Here is a 24,445-nt window from a genome sequence, read left to right as displayed (position 1 = left end):
TGTATGTATCTGTGGGACTGAACTAAATGCATGCACTGTAGTACATGTACTGGTAGCTGTAGCTGTAGTTGTAGAACATGCATTGTTGAGTTGATATTACAGGGTCTCCGGCAGCTCGGCACGGCACGGCTGTCTGAAGGACAGCGTTGGGAACCAGGAGGAGAAGGGGCTCCACATTTTCAACGTTGCCAGGGGGCTTGGATCCATGTTCTTGCCATCAGCCACCACCACCTCCTCTCACACTCCCTGCCCCCCCAGTCCAGAACTGGGTCACCACCCTCAGCTCTAGCTTTCCCAGTGGAGATCTCTATCAGTAGCGTCCAACTGTAGTGAATGGAACGAGAACGGGAAGGAGTCGTCAGGTTCTTCCTTGTTCCGGTCTTCCTCCTGTGGTTCTTGAACAGAGCAGATCTTTTCTTATTTCTTAGGGGCTACCAGCAAGGCTCCTCCAGACCCTCTACTCTTGGAATTCTTTGCCAGCTCACCTTCACCCCTTCAAGGAGACAGGTCCATGTGGCAGCCCTGCCTACGTGGTCTCCTCCCTGGGATGGAGGGGAAATGAGATATGAAAGGACAGGGATTAAGGTCTTCAGATCCTCCATCTGCAGATGGGGAATGCATTTGGTCCTAGGCTGACATGGGTTCTCACAGTTGGTGAAGGTGAAGGTGAAGAAGGTGAAGAAGAAGCCTTTAGACGAGCTCTCCAAGGTGTGAGGGCAAGTGGGTGAGAACGGTGACATGCCTGGCATGGAGATTATTGGCACAGCTTCATGGGGAGGGAAGAGGGCAACTGTACCAGTCAAAGAAGAGGCCACAGTTTTCCTCCGTCTCCCCAGGAAAACTGCCCAGGCCTGCTGCCTTTGTCCTCAGCGCAAGGGCACGCGCAGTCAGGCAGTCGTCTTCAGACATACTGTCTCCCCTGTATTTGTGGTGACAAGCCATAAGGGAGTGCCAGAAGTCTCTGAGAGCTTTCGAAGATGTCCCTTATCTACCATGGGAGGCAGAAGCCCAGGAAGTGGCAATGTCCCTGAAGTCACCAAAAGAGTATGAAGTGACAGAGCAAAATGGTAGCTTTGTGGAGAGGCGTGGTGCTGTGGACGGCGGTGACACAGTCGGGGTGGAAAAGGGTTGCATGTGAGCAGGCCCATTGGCCACCAGACAGAATGAGGGCCCCAAGAACCAGGAAGGTAAATCTGGAAGGTGCTGTCCTTATGGCTTAGCCTTCATGGCGGTGGTTAGAGAGGTGGGGTGGGCAGAGGGAAATATCTGGAATGGTGAGGCTTCCAGGCTGTTAACAACTGCAGATAGACTTAGGTTGGGGAGCAGGAGAAGAGGGTGGGGACAGAAGACAGAGCAGAAAATACCCTCTATTGACCTAAATCCTAGGTCTGGGCTGGCTCTGCTAAGAAAATGGCTGTGCTGTCCTATGGCTGGACATCCTAAGAGTTTCCATTCCAACAGGTGAAATGAACAAAAGCAAAAGCAAAATTCACAGAATAAATAGTTTAACTTGAACCATAAAAGAAAATGCTTTGGGGAAGAGAATAGATCTCCCGAAGTAGGCATGCCCATCCACCCATCTCAGGATGTTTTCCATGTCCCCCCTTTGCCTAAGATGTGCTAGGGGCCGAGGGGCGTGAGTGATAGTGTTGCAGCATAAGCCTTAGGGTTCCCAGATGTTGCTTTCGACCGGCGTGTGTTGGAGGTTTACTTTGTGCCAGGCACCAGCCAAGGAATATAAAGGCAGATAATTCTTCTTGCCTTCAGTGGTCTGAGAATGCAGCTCCCACCCCGTGAAGGCCCCTATTTCCTATGAGGTGTTGTTTCTGGTGGTGTCAGCTTCACTAAAAAAACAGGAAAATGGATCAATGTGCTGCTGTCCTTTCTGAAGATGGCTTTCCTGCACCCCCGTCAGTGCCCAGGAAGGGAGACTGCTGTGCAGCCACCTCCACTTTCCCAGCCTCCCTTGTGTTAGCAGCAAGCATTTTCGGGGGGCTGTGACCCCCCTCCCCCAATGGCCCATCTGTGGGTAGGGTCATGGGGACACACTCTCACTGGATAGAGCCACATCTGTGGCCATGGAGTAGAGCCGGTGCAGTAGTAGCCCAGAGGGAGAGCAGATCCGTGACCCCTTCGGACCAGCTGCTGCAACCAGCCCGACTTACCCGGACGACCTTCCCTGAACACACATCTCCCAGCCAACTGCCTTGTGTTCTGGGGTGGGCACCTCGTTTCACAGTTTGTCATTCAAGTCTTCATTTCTGAGAGAGCCAGGACTTTCCCCATGAAGAGTCCAGCATTGGATTTCAGTAACCCCAGTGAATTTATAATAATGTGCGGAGCCGCCCGCCGCTGACCTCAGCTTCATTCATTTTCCAGGGGCTTTGGACCAACCCTGTTGAGGATAAAATACATCAACTCTAATCAATAATTTTGTAATAGAAATACCATGCGCTTGATAAATCAACTCGAGTGCAATTAGTGACTTGCCTTGAAGCCCAGACCTAAGTATAAGTTAATCCTAAAGTGAATGAAGTGGGGGAATGTTAATGGTCTTTTAAATCAGTGGAATTCTTTTCAGTGGGTGACACATCCGTGCCTGCCCCCTGAGCGGCTTGGCTCCCGCTCTCGTGCTAGCTCAGGAGGAGGGGTGGAAAGTGTGGTGGTGCCTTTGGAAACTCCATAAGAGCATGTAGGCCCTAATAGAGAGGGACAGAAGGATCCCCTCCTTGCAACCTAGGCTGGGAAGGAGCACTGCAGGGTGTGGGGAGCCCCGAAAGCTGGTGAAACCCCCCCATGTTGGTGAGAATCATCAAAGGAGCTCGTGTCTGGGTGCATTGTGGTTCCTTACGTTCCTACAGAGCTTAGACTGTCATATCTATTACTGCAGCTACCCTATGAGACCAGCAGGAAGGCAGAAGTTTTTGCCTGGATTTACATGTTTATTTGTTTTTATGAGAAAGTTGGGCAAGAGAATGGTTACATGACTTAATAAAGTCACACAAGCTGGTTACCTGGAGAACAAAGCTTTGGGCAAGGATGAAGAACCCTGGACTTGAATCCTGGTCTTTGGCTTCCTTAAGTACTTAAGTAGCCCTGTGGAGGAGCCATGTTTGTCCATGCAGGACTCAGCTGCTGCCCACACGCCGTGCACATACAGGAATGCCAGCTATGCTGGGAGAGCCCAGTAGCCTCAGCTGCCAGCGCTGTGTCAGCTGAGGACCCAGGCTCCAAGACCTCACAGTCCAACTTCCAGACGAGATTTCAGAACTGGGCCCAGGGCACATTGTGATGGAATTCAGTTCAGCAGATATTTATTATGTGTGTAACAACAATAATTATTATATGTGGCAGGCATTGTCCTACGCTTTGGATCTGACACCCAGCTGTTTCAGAAACCTGGCTCAGCGGAGTTAAATAGGATAGGGGATTTATTGCCTAACATCTTAGAAGCTCTATAGAAGAGGGGGCTTCGTATATGGATTATTCAGGGCCCTTTTTCTACAGTTCTCTTAGCTTTGCCCTCCTATTTTCAATATTATCTTTATGTTGGATTTCCTGGTGGCAAAATGGCTGCAACAGTTTCCTGCGTGATACCACCCCGTCTAGAAGCAGAGGGGTGGCTCACATGGTTCAGAATTCTCGCACAAAGTCCAGCTCCTTGGCTAAGCCCTGGGTTACAAGAACTGATCGCTGAGGATGGGATCCATCCCCCTCTAAACAGAATAGCTCTTCCACAGTGGGAGAAGGACGATTGCTAAAGAAAAATCTGGGTGCTGAAAAGAAGGGGAAAGTGCAAAGGATGTTGGATAGACAAGTAGCAAATGTCCACCACTGCCACAGAAGTTCATAGATGAGTGCAAAGCACAATCCCTGCCCTCAAGGATCTCCCAGCATTGTGGAAACTAACAGGTACTCACGATACGATGCTCAAAGCCCAGTAACAGAGGAGCACAGAGCAGGAAGTGATTAGCTTTGGGAAGACAGAGGTTTCACAAGGGAGTATTTCTATTTCTAAAAGACAAATAGGAGCTTCCCAGGAGACCAGGGGGGACAGCATGTGCAAAGAACCAAGAACAGTAGAGTGAACTTGAAGCCCTGCAAATGGTTCACCCTGGCTGGAGAATAAAATGCAGTTGGGGTGGAGAGGGTGAGGCGGATGGAGAATAGCAGATTAAGCTGGAGAATTGAGCAGAGCCAGAGCAGGAGGCCATGGTACCATGCTAAGGAGCCTTGGTTCACATGGGCAACTGGGAACCTCAGAGAGGCCTGAAACTAGTATATGACATCAGATTTGTATGTTAGACAAGCCTTGACAGCAGTGTCCAGCATAGATTAGAAAGATGGGACTGAAGCCAGGAGGACATGAGACCCATAATTCATGTACATTGTAAACACTCCATAAATGTTCACGTAATGTTAGCTGCTCAGTAAGATGCTGCAGGCCTTTTGCTCTTATCCATTAGCTGGTTGATTCTTGGTTTGACCTCATGCTGGGGGCTGGGGTGGGATGCAGAATTCCACGCCATCGTTCTTGCCTTCAGCAAGCTCCCATTCTTCTGGGGAGGACTCAGCACACAATCGACATTAGAGCTGGTCTTTAGTAAGACTAGACTCCTGCACGGTCAGAGAACACTCAGCATGGAGGAAGCTCAGATGGGAAGTAAGGCTTGAAAAGTGGGCCTTGAAGGACTTGAATTGGGAGGCGAGAGGACATTTTAGATGAGAGAACTTGGGTAAAGGTTGGCAGTGGGATGAGCAGACCAGTGGTTGGGTGACAGAGGGGTTACAGGCTTGACGAGGTAGAGACAGGCTAGATTCTAGGAGACCTTGAAAGTCAGATCAACATAGTCATATTCGTGGGAGAGAGAGGTTCACATTCTTTATGGCAGTGGGGCTCGGTCAGGACAAAACCAGCCCAAAGGATAGAACCAGCTAAAGATCAACCTGGCAGTGACCCCACACAGCACAGCCTGACCCCTAACCCCAAGGGCTGGGGCTGGATTTGTGACCTGGAATGCAAAGGGAGGGGAGCAAGGCAGCAAGGAGGCGGACATGGGAGGGCATTCCATCACCTAACTCCACCTTAGTTTCCTCTGACTCTCCTTTACTTCCGCCAACAAATTGTTACTCATTTCCTGCTTGGGGCTATTGGTTCCCACTGCTGTGCCCTCATGCAGCCACTGCCCTGTCCTTTCTGCCAGTGCATTTCCCTTTATCTTTGTATTTGTGGCCTCCGTTAAAATCTGGCGCCTAGTGCCAGAAGCCACACCTAATGAAGCCTACGTGGGCTCCCCCTCCTTTGCTCCAGCTCCTCAACACAATGTTGTGTTCTCGGTCTTCTTCCTGATTGGTGAGTTCTCCTGAATGAAAGGCAGAGTTTTGAGTCCTTGGACGTTGTTTTGCATGTCTCTCAGAGTTGTGCCTGCCTTCCCCAACAGTATAAGCTACCAGTCCTCTAGGAGGCAAAGTCTGCCTCATTGTTAGTATAGATGAGTAATTACTATGCAATTAGAGAAAGCAGAAAATAAAGGGGCCTTTTGTTCCTGGTGCTAATTAATATTAATAAAAAGGTCTCCCTTTTCTAGCATAGGATTCTGTAGCACAGGAGGTGGGCAAATGATGCTTTCGAACAACCGAGATTGGCTTTGGAATTGGATCTGTCAGGATGAGACAACCACAGTGAAGCCCAGTACTCTACAGCATGGATAGAGGGGTTCCAGTCAGCATCTCAAAATCCATGCCCACCTGGGAGATTGCTTAAGGGAAGGATATGTTGCAAGTGGTTGAAAGAATGCTCATCCAATTTTAATAAAATAATGGTAATAGTAGTATGTTAGTAATAATGTATGTATTATGAATAAGCCAAGTACTATGCCAAAGCAACCTGCCTTATCCCATGTACCTCTCATAACCCTATGAAGTGGCCACTACCATTCTCACTCCCATTTAAAGATTTTAAAACTGTCCCTTAGATAGCTTGTCTGAGGTGGCCGAGACAGGATTTGAGCCTCGGTCTGTCTCATCAGATCTGAGCTCTCAGCCATTGTCAGCCGATGCTCCATCGTACCAGCGCTGACATGCCTGACCAAAGCTGTGCATCTTTAAAACAGCCACTCAACAAAAAACCACCGCTACCATCGACTCGATTCTCCATATTCTTGGGGGAATATCATTTACACGAGGCCTCAGGAGGCATTACATGTATGTTTTGCACCTGCTTCTGCGGTGGCAGACTTAACATCATGGTTCTGTCTGGCTTCGGCCGGCATTTCTGATATGACTTCTGGTCCCCGAATGCTTTCAGACCAAAGGCAGACAAAGGAGGCCCACAGGAGGTGTGGTCGGGTAAGAGGGAGCCAGCCTGAAAGTAATTATTTGAAACGAGCTTTAAGCTAAAACAGGACTGAAGGAACTTAGCCACTGCCCAAAAGAAACGGGGCGATTGATGGGCCGTTTTAGGTAGGACAGACTTTCTCCTTAGGGATATCAACATCCCTTCCTTCTTCTGAGCTGTGAGACTGAATCTGGAAGGTCGCTGGGATGGCCAGCCCAGCCCTAGGGCTGGAAAGCGATTGGCCGCCCAGTTGCTGGGCCTTTGCTTTGGGCCAATGGCTGAGGAAGGGCGGGGCCAGAGGCGGGAGCAGGCTCCTTGGCCAATCATCCTGCAGGTAGGCTGGGCTCCTGGTACCATGGCAACCAGGAGCAGGGGCTCATTTGTTTTGTAGATGAGTAATTACAACGCAATTAGAGAAAGCTAAAAATAAAGGGGCCTTTTGTTCCTGGTTACTTATTAATATTAATAAAACGGTTTGTCCACGTCTGTGGTAAACAATGCAAACCTGTGTGCCTGTGGTAGAGCCCACTGTAGAAAGCAAAAGCTGGCCAAACCCACTTTCCCCCCTCTTTCTGGAAGTTATTTCTGACACTAACCTGCAGAGCGTTGGCTTTCCGGGCCTTGGGGGGAAGAAGAGAGGCTCAGCCTCATAGTCACACGGGACCCAGAATGCCCTCGAGTCAGGGTCGGGTTCAGTTACTCACTCACTGTCCCCAGAGGAAGGGTCTGGCAGTGTAAACCCTGCCTGCCGAGAAAAGTCCAATAACACAGCAGCAAAACCGGAAAACATGGGCCAGTGCTGGAGGAAACCCCTTGTCCATTTTTGCTGTGTATTTTTGGCCATATTATTTGACTTTTGTGGGTCTAGATTATTCAGCTCCAGATGCATAGTCTTTAAACCTTCCACTGAGTTAGTCCCCAAGATTTCAATGTCTCCCCTCCCACTTGGCTTGAAGAGAAACAAATCCAGCTTGGACATGACTTGCTGGAAGGTTACGGGGTATTCAGAGATTGGCAACACAGCTTCCTGTGCCCTGGCCTTGTGGACAGAAAGAGCTCGGAGGCTTCCCTTATGTCCCTTACCCTTGGGGGTTGGGACGCTTATGGATTAATCAGATAAGGATGAGAAGCAGCTTTAAGGGGGAAAAAAGAGGATTAGAGCATAGAAGGAAGAGTAGGGAATCTGAAGACTTGGTTCCGGTCCCACTTCTGCCACCAGCAGGCTGGGTCATTTGAGGGCAAAGGATTTCAAACTAGAGGGTTCTTGGGGACCATTGAGCTCTATAGCTCTGTATGCCAAAGCTTGCAATCTCTTGTCATTGGGGATGCAAGGGGTGACAGTGTCCGTGCCTAAAGATCTATGTGGAGTAACTGGTGAGAAAGCCAGGGACTTCTAAGTAATGAGACAACTTGGTGGGGATACATTTGAAAACAATCATTCATGCCTTTTTTAAATACATGAAGGCAGTAAGAGGGAAAGAAATATTTCCAGAATTGTGTGTTAGCAAAACCTATAGTCAGATTTCCATCCTCAGATGTGATTGATTAAACCTTCAGGGGTTGGCTGTCTGGGTGGCATTCATTAACAAAGGTGGACCTGCTAATCGCTGCTGTCAATGAGCAAATCGGCTCTGAGACTGGGGCCAAAGCAGTGGTTCTTGAACTTTGCTGCATGTTAGAATCACTTGGGGAGTTTTTACAATTCCTAGTGTCCAGGCCACACTGCAGACCCATCAAATCAGAATCTACCAGCGTGGGCCCCAGGCCTCAGTAGGAGTGAAAGCTCCTCAGGCAAGGCCAGTGTGTATCTGTGGACTCAAGTACCACCAGGTTCTTGCCAGATACAGAGCCTCACATCATCTCTGTGACTGTGTCACCAGCACCCCTACCTCAGAAACAGATACATAGAGCCAAGCCAAACAGCTCACCCCAACCTCCTCTAACAGCAGGAAAACTGGTCTGGGATCCTTACTTAGCCTTGGAGACTCCAGCAGGGCCAGGAAGTCCACCCCTCTCCAGAGGGCTGCAAAAGTCTTTGTCTTCATAGACGGATTCTCCTACACCTCTCAAGGATAGATCTGTCCTGGCTGAGATTAAAAGCATATATTGCAGAACTAGCGGCCTGGAGCAAACATAAACAGGGAAACAGCCATCCTCCTTGACTGTTTGAGGAATGGTGGCCTTTTGGTAAGGTCGGAGTTTGTTTGTTATTAAAGACCTAATTAGAAACATGAGAGGGAGCTGAATGGCTCTGTGCTTAGCTAATTAGTGACATGTATGCGACCGCTTTGAACTTCAAGGACACAGAGCTATTAACGCTTACATCAAAAATAGATTAAACTCCTGTGCCTTTATAATTATTAAAGACAGGCTGCTCAAGTGGGAAGCCTTTTGTACAGGTCTAAAAGGGGCTGCCCCTTGGGTATCCTGCCCACCCCACGCCTGGCTGCGGGAGCCTCAGGCCGTGAGTGTCCAGTGTGATTGGGCAATAAATACTGATGGGTCCAGCTTCCCCTGTGAGGGCTTAGGCATGGGAGAGCTTCCTTTCTGGCAGTGCTCTCTCCGCTTCTCCCTGACCCCAGCAATACTGCATGCTCAGCCTTATTCTCCAGGATGTGGCACAGAAGTGGTCCGAGCAGTCAGTCCCCTGTCTCATGTGGCAGGCATGGCCCCACCTCAGGGAGCTCCCAGTCTGGCATATAGCTCTGGTCTTGGACTTGATAGTGTTTTCTTTCAACAGTAGCACATAGTGCAGAAAATGTATGCTGGGCCTGCAGTGAGTGGAGTTACAAGACACAAGCCAGGGCCTGAGCCCTCTGGCTGGGGCAGACAGGGTGGGAATTAGTGAGTGAGCACACAGCACAGCAACACAGAGGGCTGCTGGGTGCACGTGGGGAAAAAACCAAACTGGTTTCTGTTTTGTGAAAAGAGGTAGATATGCCTCAAGAACATAGGCAGTCACCAGATCAAACACTCTCAGGATTAAACTAGGAGGCACTTGGAGCAGCCAAACTGTTGGGGGCTGAGGGATGATGGTTAGTAGCACCACACTCCCTCCCGCTTTTTATTTCCTTTTGCTTCTTAGGTTGGGGAGGGCTGGTTAAGGAAGCAAAGGCTCTGGCATTGCCCTGTGGTGGCACCTTCCCGTCTTTGCCTCACGGAGTGGTGATGGAGGCAGCACCTGCCTTCCCAGGGTGTGTGCGCAGCTGCTGGCAGACTCAGGACAGCATCCCATGGGTCCTGGTCTCCCCATCTGTTGTTCTTTGCAAGTTCTAACCTACGCGGGCCTGGAATCTGAAACCAGTTAATTTACGCAAAAGACAGCAGGATGTGAGTGTTAAAAACACCACCTGCTTCAGCGAAACCATAAACATTTGTCTCCCAGGTTGATTTCCCCTGGTCTTCTAAAGTACTTTAAAGGTTCAGGATGGAGTTGCTGTTGAAACCCTTGTTCACATCCAAGAGGGATCAGGCACCCCTCTTTGTGTTTGAGGCTTGAGGCCGGAGCTGTTGCAGCCTGGCAGACAGCTCACATGGCAGAGCAAGTACCACACAAGCCCCCGTGACTCAATCCTCACCTCCATCATGGCCTTTCCTTTCCCGAGGCTCCTCTCTGCTTCGTTCCTTAGACACGTGCAAACAGCGCTATCCCACAGGAGCCCTCAAGGTCTGGGAGAAATGGAAACCTCACTGTGCCTCCAGAAAGTTACTTCTTTGCCCGCATGACAAAATCCTGGTTTCTTTGGCCACCAGGCCCAGGCCCACTCAAGGCTGCCCCCTCCTCAGAATTCACACCAGCAGCATATGGCAGTCAACTGCTAACCCCCTCCTACCTTCACCCACCTTCTCAACCAACCGGACCTGGTCCTTCTGAGGAGTAGACATACCTACAGACCCAAATCAGAAAGTAAAGGGGCATCCAGATGGAAAGAGAAGGAGCTGTTTTCTGTTGAGATTGTACTTCGACAGAGAGCATATAGTCGGGGCCACAAATCTCTCCTCAGAGAGGCCTGCTCTGGGTATTTGGGGCTTTCTCCCCGCACTTGCACCACTAACACATGATGTAAGGGGTTTATAGCCAACCAGTAGTGATGTTAATCTCTTTAGGGGAGTGTGATTTGACCGGAAGCTTAGACCATTCTAAAATTATTAGTCCCAAATCTTAGGTTCTGTTGTCCATCAATTCCCTACTTGAGGTATGCCAATATTAACCGACAGACATCAGCACCAAGCAGAGCAGTCTGACGCAGGTTAGGTTTTGAGCGAACAAGCAGAAACTGCAATCTTAGAAGACTGGCACCGCTATAACCGACATTTGGAGTGTTTATGTGACATTAGGCCCTGTCAGCCTAATAAATGAGCAGACACTCTCCATGTGTCCGGTGCGGTATTTAAGATGAGCCAGGCATCTCTGGATATGTCAAGACTTGTTGATACCAGGCTGAGTGTGTACCTCTCCGTAATATCTTTGTTTGTATATGGAGACAGGGAAAAAGAAATACCATCCCAATACCCTCTTAACCCTCCCCCAGTTTTAAAGTATTTCTTCTCCTTCCCTTCTGAAATAGACTGAATTTCAGCAGAGCTTAAAAAAAATATTGTGTATAAAATTGATTGTCCCTTCATCGGGGTCCCTGACCTGATTTGATTTTAATTAAGTGTGTCATACAGTTTCCCCAGGTTGGACGTAATTACTGGCCCTCCCTGTCTCTCCCTCCTTCAGGCTAAGCTCTAGAAAGAAAGCTTGAGCCCCGGATTCCTAGGACATAGTGGCCGGGCAGACTGCTGGAGTGTAATGCCTCCTTGCTCTGCTCAAGCCACGCCATAATAACTCACAGCTGAGTGTTTCTCCTTCAGTTATCAGAAACAGGTTTATCTTTTCTTGCTGACCTTTCCTATTTGATCATCTATATTAATGTATAGTGGGCATTACCTTGAGAGGGCACAGAAAGAAGGCTGTAGAGGGAGGTCCTTAGCTCTGTTCCCAGGAAGGCCCTTGGCTGCCCAGCTGCCATTCTTCAGAGCCCCCAAGCAAGGAGTGGCTGGCTGGCTGTTAGGAGGGACCCATGCAGGTCTCCACTATTGACAGCTAGTTGGCATGATGGACCCAGCATCCCCTGAGTGCCCAGTGTTAGTGGGGAATAGATGCAGGTCGCTCTTGCTCTGGAGAACATAGGATACCGTGAGAACCCTGAGAGCCACCTGCCTGTCCCCACACCTTATGCTGAGGAATCCCTTGCTAGTAGGGGAGGCAGAGTCTCTGCTGGTGAATGTTTAATCAAGCAGACAAGGTGAAGGTACAGGTGAGTGTTGGAGGGGCAGTGGCTCTGACCTCTTTTTTTCTCTGCCTTCAGCCTGTCGACCATAGTCCCTCTACTCATTCCTTTTTCAGTCAATTTCTTTAAATTCTCTAAAACAAAAAAACCCCCGCAAATCCAGTGTGATGAATTAACAGAGCCCTGGCCTCAAAGAATATCACACGGGCTGATATTCCTCCATTCTGTGGAGGGCTGGGGTTGGGAAGGGGGGCCATGACACCAGTCAGCCCTAACTCCCTGCTACCTGACCCTAAATGCGTGTGTAATGAATTCTATTTTGGCAGCACATTATCTTCTGACTTGGACTTGGTAGGGACAGGCCCACCATGGCATTTGCCTCTCCATGAGCAGGTCATGCTCTGTCCCGGAAATGTGCCAGAGACCATCAGGGCCTCCTGCCTGAGATTAAACCTGGCAGCAACAGATAATTCGCAAAGTGGGTGATTGAAATTGTCTTGAGGGCTGGCCTTGCCCTTTGGGGAAGTGTGAAACCCACCAAACCAGAACCCAGGTCCAAGATTGGGACGTGGCAGGGCCCTGGCTTGTCCCAGAAATGTAGGCTGAGCTCATCTGGAAAGGACTTTGTAAACAGTTCATTTCTCTGGATCAGTTATAATCCACTTTCAAGGCTTTCGAGCCAGAGGTGTCCTGCCTGGCGTGCCCCCGACAGTCCTGGGCTCTAGCTTTTTGTTTCAGGTCCAGTAGCATCACTTAGGGATATACAGAGATACCTGCACTGCTACACCTCTCCTAGCCCTACAGTGAGGCTTTTCTGATTCTTACTGCCCTCTTCCACAACGTCCCCACCCCCCAATGACTAATTCTACTCTCGGCCCAGCCCTTTCTGACCCCAGTTGGGCAGAGCTACACGCAGACTGTGTGCCAGCCAGCAGCAGTGATCTCCTGGGCTTGCCCTAAAACCCCAAGGGCAGAGGTGCCCAGGGCTTTGGGTCTAAGTGAGGTCTAGGAGGAGGGGCTAAGCCTGCAGGACACATCTTTGTCAAAGTCTCAGGGATAAGATGTCCTGGCTTTCCTGGGTCAGGCCTGTGTTTTGCTTTGTTTTGTTTTATTTCCTTGATGAGCAGGAAGTTCCTCCTTGTATCCAACGCCAAATACCTCCACCTTGAATTCAATTGTATTTCCTCTTGCTGGCCTCAGTGAGATTCCGTGTCCTTGCTTTTCTGCTCCCCATGCCCCAGCGTCCTTTCTTCAGGTCCAAGATGATTAAATGTACCAGGTGGGCGAATTGGATCCTTTTGTAAATCACCTCCTGATTTGTATGGCGAGTGAATTGTATTTTCCTGTATCAGATTTTCCTAAACCTGCATATGGTACTTGCTCTGTTGGGCTCTGTGTACCCAATTGTTTCAAAAATAGGTGTACTTGTTTTAAACTGGACAGGTTATAGAGTGATTTCTCTCTTTCATTCTCACCACAGCCCACTGAGAGTCAGGCTGACTAGGCAGGCAGCACTCCCAGAGGAGGACATCAGCGGGTAAGGGGCTGACACTGAGATGAGGGCCGGGGTCACACTCAGGTCTTCTGACTCCAAGTCCAGTGCTCCCTCTCTCTACACTATAGCTGCTTCCGTGAGCATATCAGCTGCCTGGATGGATAAAGCACAGAGGATGATGGGAGTGAAGAGGAAGTTGCCCAGGATTAAACTGCTGCCGTGGGTGCTCAGCGTGGCTGACAGAGAAGTAACTCTGCTCCCCACAAGGAGCCCCCAAACTGCCAGCCTGGTGCAGGGCTTGGCCCAGGCCACTTAACACTCACAGCTTCTGCTGCAAAAATGCCAAGGTGTTTGTAAGACATTGTCCTCTTCTGGGACAGGAGTGTAGGAGTCGTAAGGTCCCATTTGTAACTCTCAGCACAGTTTATTTATTCAGCATCACTGACACCCCTCCCTACACACACACACCCCCTACTGAGCAGTAGTAAGGCGCCCATGTCCGGTCACAGTGATGTTTCATCCCCTCTCCCTGGCCCAACCCTGGTGAGTGGGACTGGGGCGGCCCCTCCAAATGAGGCTCGGTGGCCCGGGAAAAGCACCCTCCATCCAGACCACTGAGCACTGACTGCAGGGTAACTTGCACAGAAAGCACCCTCAGGTCAGGAACTCAGCCTCATGCCTTCTCCCCTGGCCCCTCCTGCCAAAGTCACAGCTTGGAGGGAGAGTGGGTCCCTGAGTAACTCCCTTTCCTGTGGAGCCAGCCAGTATTCAGTAGGAACGTCCCAAAAGAAGAAAACCACTTGGTCCCTAATGGCTTCCCACTTTCAGACACAAGGGGCAGCTGCTGACAAGTTTGAGTGCAAAGTGACAGTCCCCGTTCTCTCCCAAGCAGCCAGAGCTGTTTGTTTGTTATGAGCCTTTCCAGAGATGCATGGCTTTCCAGATGGCTTGTTTGGAGACTTTAACATGCTTTCTGGAACCTGGGTCTTCTGCCCACAGAGACAGAAAGAGGGGATTGTTGACTGTGGAACACAGAGACACGTCTCCATGCCCCCAACCTCTGAGAGGTCGGGTACTACTACCAAGAAGCCTGGAGAAAGGGGACCAACCCTGAATGGGCTGCATCTTGCCTGCCGACTGCGCCCCCTGGTGGGGACCCACAGCCCAGACTTGCACCCCTGACTGGGGGCGTATCTACAAGGTGACTTGAAGCTGTGTCTCAGGCATTGTGAGGAGCAAGTGGATATAATAATACAGGATTTGGAGGTTTAAAGGTGCATTCTAATACTGCCTTCTCCATGGTGATTTTAGTGTTGTTTGATGGAAGATGACTGAGCGGGGAGGGGCAATACGGCCCAAGAAGAGCAGCTTATTGTGACATTTCCTTCATACCAACTTTTGAGCTATAGGCCTGGGCACATAGGACTGGAAGAGGTCGCCAGGGACAGGCAGAATACCACCAGCCCTTTTGTCTTCTAAGCCTATGGAGGGGGATGTTTCTGGACAGCATCCTTCCATGGGCCTGCCGCATCCTGTCTCGCAGGCTGCTTCCGCTGGCTGGATAGTTCTCCCCCTACTGGAAGGAGCCAAGACTGAAACCTCCCTTCTCTCTAGCCCCTAGATAGCTAGGTAGGCCTACCCAGCGTTTTCCTGGATCCTCATCTAGCCTGAGGAGAAAGAAGCCAAAAATATCTATCTTCCACTGTGCCCACCCCTGCCCCCCACCCCCTGAAACAGAACAGGCTGCCTACTTGTTAGTTTATATAGGAGGGTGGTCACCTGCGTGGGTGAACCAAGAGTCCACTGTCTGAGCTCTCTCTCCATTTTCCTAGGCCCAAAGGAAAAAAGTGTGTTAGACCAAGATAATACTGCCTTTTGAACATCCCAGCTTGATATTTGCCTCCGTGAGTGAGAAGGGCCAAATGTTATCTGCAAGCTTAATCTTCTGTATTCAAAACTCCCATCCCCTTTGTCTGCCAAGAGCATTCCCAAATCAGCCACTCACTTGCTCTAAGCCTCTATGATTTTTTTGTCTTTAACCTGTTCTTTTCATCAGTCAGTTTATTCATTTCTCGGCATTCTAAGGGGCCTCACCTTGGGGCCTCCTGCCACAGAGGACATCCAAGGTAGCAGCTTCCCTCTTCTCTGCTGAGTCAGGAACCCCGCTTCGTTTGGTCACTTTTGTCTCTTTTTGCCTCCATCTCAGTCTCCTACCAGCCTGGCTTGAGTGTATCGTCAGTCTCTTCCCATCCGATGAGAAGTGGGTAAAAATCAACCCACATCTGACTCTTCAAGCCCCACCAGAAGTGGGGGGCTGCAACCACAGGCTCTGGGGCAAGCTCACAGCTGCGAGGGGAGTTGCACACATTCTTTCCGTTTGCCATTGACGGCTGGTTACAGGGCAGAGAGGAAAATGCTGAGTTGGGCAGAAGGGCGAGTGTTGTGAGGAGCTGCCCCTTGGAGCCATGGAAATGTGTGGAGCCCAGATGGTCTGTCTGGTTATTTGAAACGGGTTAGCTATAGCCCAGAAGTGGCCAGCTCCAGACTCAGACTCACCTTGAGCTTTAAAAATCAATGAGAACTCACTTTTGCAATTAAAAAAAAAAATTTTTTTTTCCATTCTGGAAAAGAAAAAGGTTAAGCTACTAAGGGGAAATAAAGAGGAAACAAAATTAACTTGGTTGACAGGCTATGGCCCTCACTGGGGAGGGAGTGATGGAATTTGGGGGAGGCTAAAAGAGGGGGCCCGAGGCAGTGTTTCCTGCCTCCTCCCCCCACCTCTCTGGGGATCAGTGGGTGTGAAGTCCAGTCTCTGTGTAGCAAAAATACATTCCTAGCTCTTTTTCTCTGTCTGGAGTTTATACCTGAGGATAACAGCAAGCAGGCATTTCAGTCAGAGATGCTTTAGCAATAAATTGGTTCAATCAGTATGCTCTGCATTCATACTTCTTTGTCTTTTTTTTTTTAAACAAAAGGAAAATAAAGTTTAAATCCCCCCTTTCCTTCTACTGCAGGAGGTGAGTGTGTGGGTGTCCTGTAGAATATCATTGGCATTCACCCAGCTTCGGCCCCAGCCTCCAGACTTGCCATCCCCACCCCATCCCCTCCCTCCATCCCCTGCTCTCCACCCCAGAAGGGACCCCTCTGCCACCTTCATTATGTTAAGATGCCCAAATTTTCCATGACATATCCCATCTTCCGACCATGTTCAGTATGGACAACTTTCATGAAGGGATATAAATGGGAGGGGTGGAAAGGGAGGGAGTAGCCAGGGGGGAGGGGGGAAGTAGTTTGGGGGGGAGGGGCTGGAGAATGGAGATCTTTTTTGTCTTTTTAAAAACAAATTTGTCATTTAATGGATCCAAAAACAAACAAACGAAAAATCAAAAATCCCCTCCCCAAAGATTTTTTTCCTAGACACAAATTGCTTTGTTTCCTGTCACGTTTTAATATCAATATTAACACAATGTGTAGTCTAAAACTAGTTCCTTTGTAGTTTGCATGGGATGTGAATGCTGTCTCAACGTGCCCAGATCTAGACAAGACTGCATGAGCATCAATTCAAATGTGGAAAAAAAAACTCTCTCTCTTTCTCTCTCTCTCTCTTCCATATATATCTCTATTTCTATTGTGATAATTTGGTGGGCAGTGAAGCACCTCCGGTTGGTTGCCGTAGTGTGTTGAATGATTGTTTTTTTATTCTCTATATTTTTGGAGCTCCGAGCTTCTTAGTAGTAGCCTGGGCTGAGTATTCTTGAGTCCCTGCTGATGTTTTCGCATGGCCTTGGTTGAGTGTTAGAAGTTGGGCCTCAGCTGTTTTTCTCGAGTGTTTGGCTTGTAACGATCGGTGCATGCCTGGCTTCTGGCCTCATACCCAGCTCTATTCTCTGCACACCAGTCCTGAATAGCTACAGTGCTCAACCGAATTTTGGCGCGCCCGCTTCCCCGGCAGGCTCCAACCCGGCGCGGCCCGGAGGCTTCCCGGGGGCCAACAGCCCAGGACCTGTCGCCGATCTCTACGGCCCTGCCAGCCAGGACTCCGGAGTGGGGAATTACATAAGTGCGGCCAGCCCACAGCCGGGCTCCGGCTTTGGCCACGGCATAGCTGTAAGTATCTGCCTTTCCCTGTCCTCCTGCCCCCTCTTCCCTGCCTATCTCCCATGACCCATCATGGGGAGAGCGTGCTGGTAAAGCCCAGAGTTGGGAGCCAAGGAGAGGGCGGTGGGTCCCCATCCACGTCACAGTGGACACCTAGGGCTGAAGCTCCTCCGTTTAGATGTTACCCGAGCACCTGTGGGCCAGGGCATGTGATGGAGCGGAAGGAGCATGAGAAGGTCAGGTTCAGAGCACCATTCCGTCACCTTCAGCCCATGCAACCTTGAGCCACTTATGGAAGCCATCACTTCCCTGGCTGCAAAATGAACATACGTGCCTCCCTCAAAAGACTGTGAGAATTCATGGAAACAGGATGTGTCGCCTGCTGGCACACAGTAGGTCCCCAGTATCAGCCCCTGTCCCTTGATCTCTGTCTTCTGAGACTGTCATGTGGGCTGGGACCTCAGAGCTGCCAATCCCCCGACCTCAGGGTAGCCACCTTAGTCATTTGAGTCCCCTGGCCTAAGGACCAGTGGCAGTGCTGGTGCCTGGGACGTGGTACAGGTTGCAAGCCCTCCCCAGGCGGTTTCCTTTGCTAATGTTTCTTACGGTTTCCAGGTTCCAAGTAAGTTCCCATTTGCGTTCTTTAGCCGCACCCTGCCCCAAGGCCAGATGCATTTGATATTTGTAATGCTCTGTGGTTCTATAATCTGACTAATCCAGGCCATGGAAATTTGCTTAACAGATTTGCATGCTGTTTTCAGATTGTATTGTTCTTCCCTTCCCAGTGTGTGTGAGCATGAATGTGCCTGAGCCCACTCGTTCGCTGTCCCTTCCATTTGGGAAATAGAAAATCGGCCACCCTCTGCCCTAGCCAACCAACCTCAGCCTTTTGGAGGCAGTTTGGCTTTGAGCTAAGATGGGAGTGTCTGCTACCCAGGTCCCGCCCCCGTCAGAAGAGCCATTTCTCAGGGGCTGCGCTGGGGAGAACAAAGCCAGTGCAGACAGTCTGAGGCACCAGGGTGGGTGGATCCCTGCCCCTGGAGTTGGAAGTCACACACTCAGTCACACACACACGCACACACTTTCACACATGCACACACAATCTCTCAGACACATACACTCACACTCACTCACTCACTCACTCGCTCCTGCCAGCCCTGGCCTGTGTGACCTGGGTCCTCATGCAATTCCACTCCCAAGCCAATATGACTTACGTCAGTAGTTTGATGAGTCAAATCCCCTCACGTCAGCTATGGTACCAAATCCAGAGTGTTATTATTCAGCTAAGAGCCGCATCAATCTGGGAGACCGTCTATCACCCTGTAGAAACAGCTCATTTCCGTTTTCAGCACCCACAAACACAGGCCATATTAGTTCTTGAAAAATCTGGATGTCTTGACCTAGGTGCTGTGATGCTTTTCCGAAATAACCACACAGCATCACGTTTGGTCTGCACAGGGCTTGCTTTCTCCCCAGCCGGAGCCATTGGGACGATGGACAGAGACACTGTTATCTTTGCTCTCCAGGGTTCAGGGCACCACTGCCCCTCATTTGGGGCGTGAGCGTCCCTCTCCCATCACCCACCTCCCCCTCTGAATCTGGCTCTCGATTTTCCCCTGGGTACGAAGACAGGCTTGGCGTGAGGAGTGGGGGCTGGAGGGGTGGGAGCTGGGGAGGATTGTCATCCTGGCCCCTCATGGCATGGTGTCTCAGAATTACATATTCATGCTGGCAACCACAGTCTAGTCCTTTCCCAGAATATGACAATCTGTTCCCATGTATAGCGTGCTGATGACCTTAACAATTGTGCAATTTTAGGGACCTTTGATTGCAACGGCCTTTACAAATGGATACCATTGAGCAGGTGCTTTCGTTGCCATCTCACTCTGAGGTATTACCTTCTCTGCCATGTGTCTTCGCTCTGCCGGGCGTGTCCGTACATGTATGTGCACTGGGCATGCAAGTACGCACGGGCCCTGGTCTCATTGCGTCATCTCTCCTCTATCTGGACCCCTTTTCAGGGGGGTGGGGGCAAAAACATCCAGTCTTTTAATTTCTCATCCCTTTCTCCAGCTTTAATCATGACCCCCCACTTTTTCTCTACTGTCTTTTTTTTTTTTCTTTCTCAATTTGGTTCTTTTGATTTGTTTTTCTTTATCTTCCCCACCCCTCATCTTTCTTTGTCTTGAAATACAATCAAGAGTGTGGGAAACTGGAAGGAGATCGCGTGCTGTGCCAGTCCCAGGGGGAAGGAGTCAGGGAAACACTGGGCTTCTTCCAGGCTTCCCCCCAGGGTTCTGTGAGCTGACCTTGTGGGTTGCTGGGCCTTTTCGGCTCCCTGGAGCTCCCTGGCCTCAGCCAATGGGGTTCCTGCAGTCAAACAGCCAGACTCCATCTTTTAGTGAAAAGAAAACATTTTTGCCAGTAACTACTGAGTAATTACCAGATTACCGCTCAAAAAGCAGATTAAATTAACGATATCATCTGCGTAACATGGATTTGGATCCCTGCCAGTTTCCTAACCTTTTAAACTGAGCTCAAGTTAATTAAACATTTTTTTAAATCACTTTGATGGGGCTATGGAAAGGGTGGAATGGAGGAGAGGGAGGTTGGGGCAGTCAGTGAGGGAGCCTCTTGTCTCATTTGAAAATGAGTATCTGTCATTCTTGGGAAGAGCACCAGGAAGCCTGAGGGGTTCTCTCGTGAACACTAAATGTGTACTGTGTTAGCACATTAGTTTGGGCGATTGAAACATGGCTCTGTCTCTTTGGAAGAAAGAGGGTGACTGTGGAAGCCTGAGAAAGGGTCCCACTCAGAAAATTCCAGCTAGGACATGAGCGCCTGTCTCTCTTGGAGTTGGGACACAGGAGAAGCCAGGCTGGAGATGGATTTGCCACTTTAGTTTGCAGTTCGTAAGACGCCTCTCTTGTAGAGGGGGTCGCTCCAGACCCCTGAGTCAGCCAGGACTCTGTAGAGTGGGCCCCGTCGGGGGACCACGTAGAGCTGAGCTCCATAAATGTCTTTTGGATTTCTCTAACGTTGCTGCTAAGGAATCACCTCAACTAACGCAACTGCCTTTCTTAACCAAATAAACCCATGTGTGGATTCTTCCCACTCCTCGCCCCCACTTTCCTTAGAGCACTGACCCAGCCATTGCTGGCCGGAGCCAGAGGCCACTAACAGTTTGAAGGAGAGCTACTCACTACTAATTAAGCTGGGTCTGGGGCCCAAGGGGAAGTAAGGTTCCTCTGACAGCAAGGCGAACTCAGAGATCCAGGAACTTTGGGGATTGAAGGTGCCTCCAGCCATTTGTAGAGTCAGATGAGGAGGGGATTAAACAACCACCAGGTGCAGCCGATCCCTGGTAGGCCAGACGGTGGGGCTGCCAGCACTCCGTCCCTCCCTCCTTCCCCCAGAAAATGAGGGTAGCGTAGGGCTTCTGGCCACAGCCCGTGTCCTCCAAGGCCACCGCAACCTTTCCATGGGGTGGGGGGAGGAGTGCTGCCAGCCCATCCTCCATCCAACTCTAGGATTCAGTTTTCACAGAAGAATAAGATAACTAAGACAGTGGAGATAACAACCCACCTCACCCTCCTCCACAATGGAGAGCCGATTGGTTCACATGGCTGCACGAAAACACACACTTAGTGCCATCAGACTCTTAGTGCCATCTGCAAATGAGGGGCTCAGGCTCAATCACCTGAGTGATCGAGGGAGACTCAATCACCAAGTCAGTGACTCCTGGACCTGTTTTTATTTCCTATAACTAGAGCTGGTTATTTGTTGTGGAAATGTTTTAATAAATGTCCTGCCCTTGAGTCCTTGGTATGCAATATGATACTTTTTAGTGGAAATTTGCATTTTCAGCTATTGACAATCATCGATGGGTATCTCATAAAGGCAGAAGTTTTTTAAACATTTATTAGGTTGGTGCAAAAGTAATTGCAGTTTTTGCAATTATTTTTAGCCTGTTCAATCACGATTACTTTTGCATCAACCTAATAGCTTGGAAAGCACAAGTGTAACCAGAAAAAGCGTTGCTGGTCAATGTGCACCTCCCCAGTCTAGCCAAAAACCCCCAGCATGACCACATTTGCTGGCCACATTTCCTGCCTACCTCAAGAATTCTACAGTGCTATATCAAATCAGCAAACTGAGTTGTAGAACCTCCTCCCTGTCCCCAGCCTCAGGCATGGCTTAGATGTCAGATTTCCCAAGCTGTGCCTCAGCAAGCTGTTAGCCAGGCCATTTTCAAACATGCTCAGTAGCCCCGTGTAGTCATATTTTGAAAAGGCGAGTTAAAAAGTTGGAATAAATCGTGTACTGGTCTGACACTTCTTTCTCCTCCCATCTCCCACTTTTATGTTCTCTTCCGGGCATTCCCGACCTTCCACACCCTGCAGAGCATACCTGGATGTCCAGGCAAGACTGGGCGAAGTTTCTGAGTGGCCCTTTGTTTAGGTGATGTCATCAGACCTGGACCCCCACCAGCCTCACTCCCCATCCCAACCAGAGATGGCTCACTTCGGATCGAGGGTTGACTACATCTCATCATCTCACAAATCTGCTGTAATATAAGACAACAGCTTTTAAATGTGTATATAACCCATGATTTTGGTTTTGTTTTGTTTTTGTTTTTCTTGATGGTTTCCCTTCCCCGTCTCTCTTGCCCCTTCTCCTTTTAAATCTCTTTGAATCACATTCAGTAGTGATTTTGACGTAGTCCAGTAGTCATATAGCTTTAATATCTAGTTAAAAGCTAACCATAGTATAATTGTTATATTAAGGTATTATTTTTTTCTTTAAAAAATTTTTTTTGCTTGTTTTGATTCTGTTCTCACTTTTAAAGGATGCTGAGATGGTAATATTACTCTCAATATTTTGGTACCAATTCTGAGATTGTATGAATTTTCAGGTGGAACTTGAGCACACATGGAAGTGAAGTTGTGAAGTGTGGAGCGGGAGGTGGGCATCAACTTTCTCTTTTGCATTGTGTACGAAGGGAGATGTGGTAGACTAATTAACAGACTCTGGCAGTTCTTTTTGTGATGTCTCTTTGTTAACCTAAGTATATCTATTTTCGGCAATAAGGTAAGGACGACCATGTTTCAAGTGTCCTCCTTTTCTATAAGTGCTTTTTTTCTGTTGAAAGAGGTGATATTATAAGGTTTTTTGAAATTGTGAATTCTAAAAAAGAAATGTTGTAAATACAATTCCATTAACTACATAGAAACTATTAAGAAAGAGAGAATCAAAAATATTTTTGTGAGGGAGTCAGTCCCAAGCAGTTCGATGCTGTGTGGAAGGGGAGGGAAAGGAACATGAAGCAAGTGAGTTCCGGAGACGGAAGAACACCCAGCTGCCAGGACGACCCCGGGAAAAGTTAGAACACTGTTTAGCTCCTTTTGTCTGTGTGATAGACCTAAGAACTCTATTAGTGTCATACCAGCATATTAACCTCTCGTCTGTGCACAGCTTCAAATGTTACCGTCTAGTTAGATTTTTATTTAAAATAATGAAAAACCGCTTTTCCCAAGACGTTTTTTAAAAACAAAGCTACAATTTTAATATTTAACGTATTTAAAGTTTCAAAGCACACCTGTCTGGCTTGGGTAGGGAAGGGTGGGGAGACATCCTTTTTCAGTCTTAATTTTTAAATATTTGATCATTTTCTATTGTCCAATCATTTCAGCACCTCCAAAGGTCCCTAGGACACTTTGCCTCTCTTCTCCCCCTGCCCCCCCCACCCACCCCGGCTCTGGGGCCCTTGGGCCAGGAGTAGATAAGCCTGCATTAATGAAACCTTTTCTCCATTCACTTTCTATTTACAAATTAGGAAAGCAACCTTTTGGTTTATATATTTTTTTTAATACCTCAGTGCTGCAAGTATCACCAGAGAGGCTATGGAAGAATTTTTTTTTAATTTATTGTAGATGTAAACAGAATTTTAAAAATAAAAAGTATAAACATCGCTGCACTGTGACTGGTGGGAAAAACTGACAGTTTCCTGTTTGCACATGTTAACATTTGGCTGTTATAATATATGGTCCTCGGTTGGGGAAAGATACTTATGATGAAGGATATTTTTTAATTTAACTTTTTTTTAATATTGGTAATAGGTCGGCAACAGCAACTATAGAAGTACAACTCAATAGATGGCATTAAAACATATTGTAGTGTGGATATATATTTTTTCCTTTTTTAAAATGTGATATTGCCGTTTTATTAATATTTTTTAAATTGTTACGTTTATAAATTTGGTACTTAAGGCACAGCCAGTATGAGACACTGAATGCGACATTTATTATAAAGAGCTGCTGCACTCCTATTTTTATAAATTTTACTAACAAAGTAGACTAATGTAGACATTCACAGACATGGTAGGGCAAATACATCTTCAAACAAAAGGCTCCAAAATGCTAACTCAGAAAGAAAGAAAAAAGCCTTTTTCAATTCTAATTAAACAACACTTTTAAAAAGTCATGTTCTTTGTTTTTCCAATAAAATGTTAGGTTGTTTGGTGATATGTTTTTGTTTTTCTTTCTTTCTTTTATTTCCAAACAACCAGGTTAAGGAAAATGCTGGGCGCTTTTAAAATATCCAAACTTGTTCAAGTAATAAAATAACAAAATAGAAGTTTTATTTAAAAAAAAAAAAGAACAAAAAAAAGAGACAATAAATTCCCAGAAATTCAGTGTCTAGACTAGGGAATTTACTTACTCTTTTGTCCATGTTGGTGATGTACTGTACTACCCTGCCTTTCTCTGCATCCCCCGTCACCTCACAGAAGACTCTTTGTTGATCACTGTCTGTTAATAATGTATAAAATGGCTATCTTGTACGCGTGCTGTCCTGGTACTAGTGTAGTGACTTTTTTTCTCCTCTTTCTTCTAGTACATATTGATAGGTATAACGTAATTAAGGTTTAAAAAATTAGACATAGTTATTCAGATTTAGGACCAGTAAGGATAGAACTTTCTCTTATTTATGGAAAAAAAAAAAAGCTAATAATTTTGGGGCAGTTTTTTCCTTTCAATTTTTTTTTTCAATTTCAAGTTTTAATTTTATTTTTGCTGATCTGATGTGGTTTCAACTAACCCAAGGTCTCACGATGTTCAAATGCCGGCAGACTCTGCGGCGTTTTGTAGATTCCCGCCCCCCCCAACTGTGAAGGGGTGTGCCATACTACCTTAAATGCTAATGCTAGATATGCAAAACTGGATTTTTTTAATTTATTTT

At 48.1% G+C, this 24,445-nt stretch overlaps 1 protein-coding gene across 8 annotated transcripts in view; it reads left to right on the top strand.

Annotated features, from left to right (window-relative positions):
- The window catches only part of MSI2 (musashi RNA binding protein 2), a 378,183-nt gene extending 354,320 nt beyond the window's left edge, over nt 1-23,863 (top strand). For 4 of the 8 annotated variants that reach the window (XR_004421223.1, XR_004421222.1, XM_033089090.1 and 1 more), the window contains 3 exons: nt 17,061-17,215; nt 19,025-19,097; nt 21,610-23,863. Coding sequence is in view for 6 of the 8 variants with exons in the window: in XM_033089090.1 (XP_032944981.1) it covers nt 17,061-17,215; nt 19,025-19,066 (197 nt within the window). In the remaining 2 variants the exon portion in view is untranslated. Of the gene's footprint in view, nt 1-17,006; nt 17,216-19,024; nt 19,098-21,609 lie in introns of all 8 variants that reach the window. The other 4 variants (XM_033089088.1, XM_033089086.1, XM_033089087.1 and 1 more) reach the window with 3 other exon arrangements.
- The last annotated feature ends 582 nt before the right edge of the window (nt 23,864-24,445 follow it).

This window comes from Rhinolophus ferrumequinum, chromosome 21 (genome assembly GCF_004115265.2).
Source record: "Rhinolophus ferrumequinum isolate MPI-CBG mRhiFer1 chromosome 21, mRhiFer1_v1.p, whole genome shotgun sequence".
In the NCBI taxonomy this organism is placed as follows: Eukaryota; Metazoa; Chordata; class Mammalia; order Chiroptera; family Rhinolophidae; genus Rhinolophus; species Rhinolophus ferrumequinum.
Note: the sequence above shows the minus strand (reverse complement) of the source record. Positions and strands in the feature narration are given on the sequence as shown.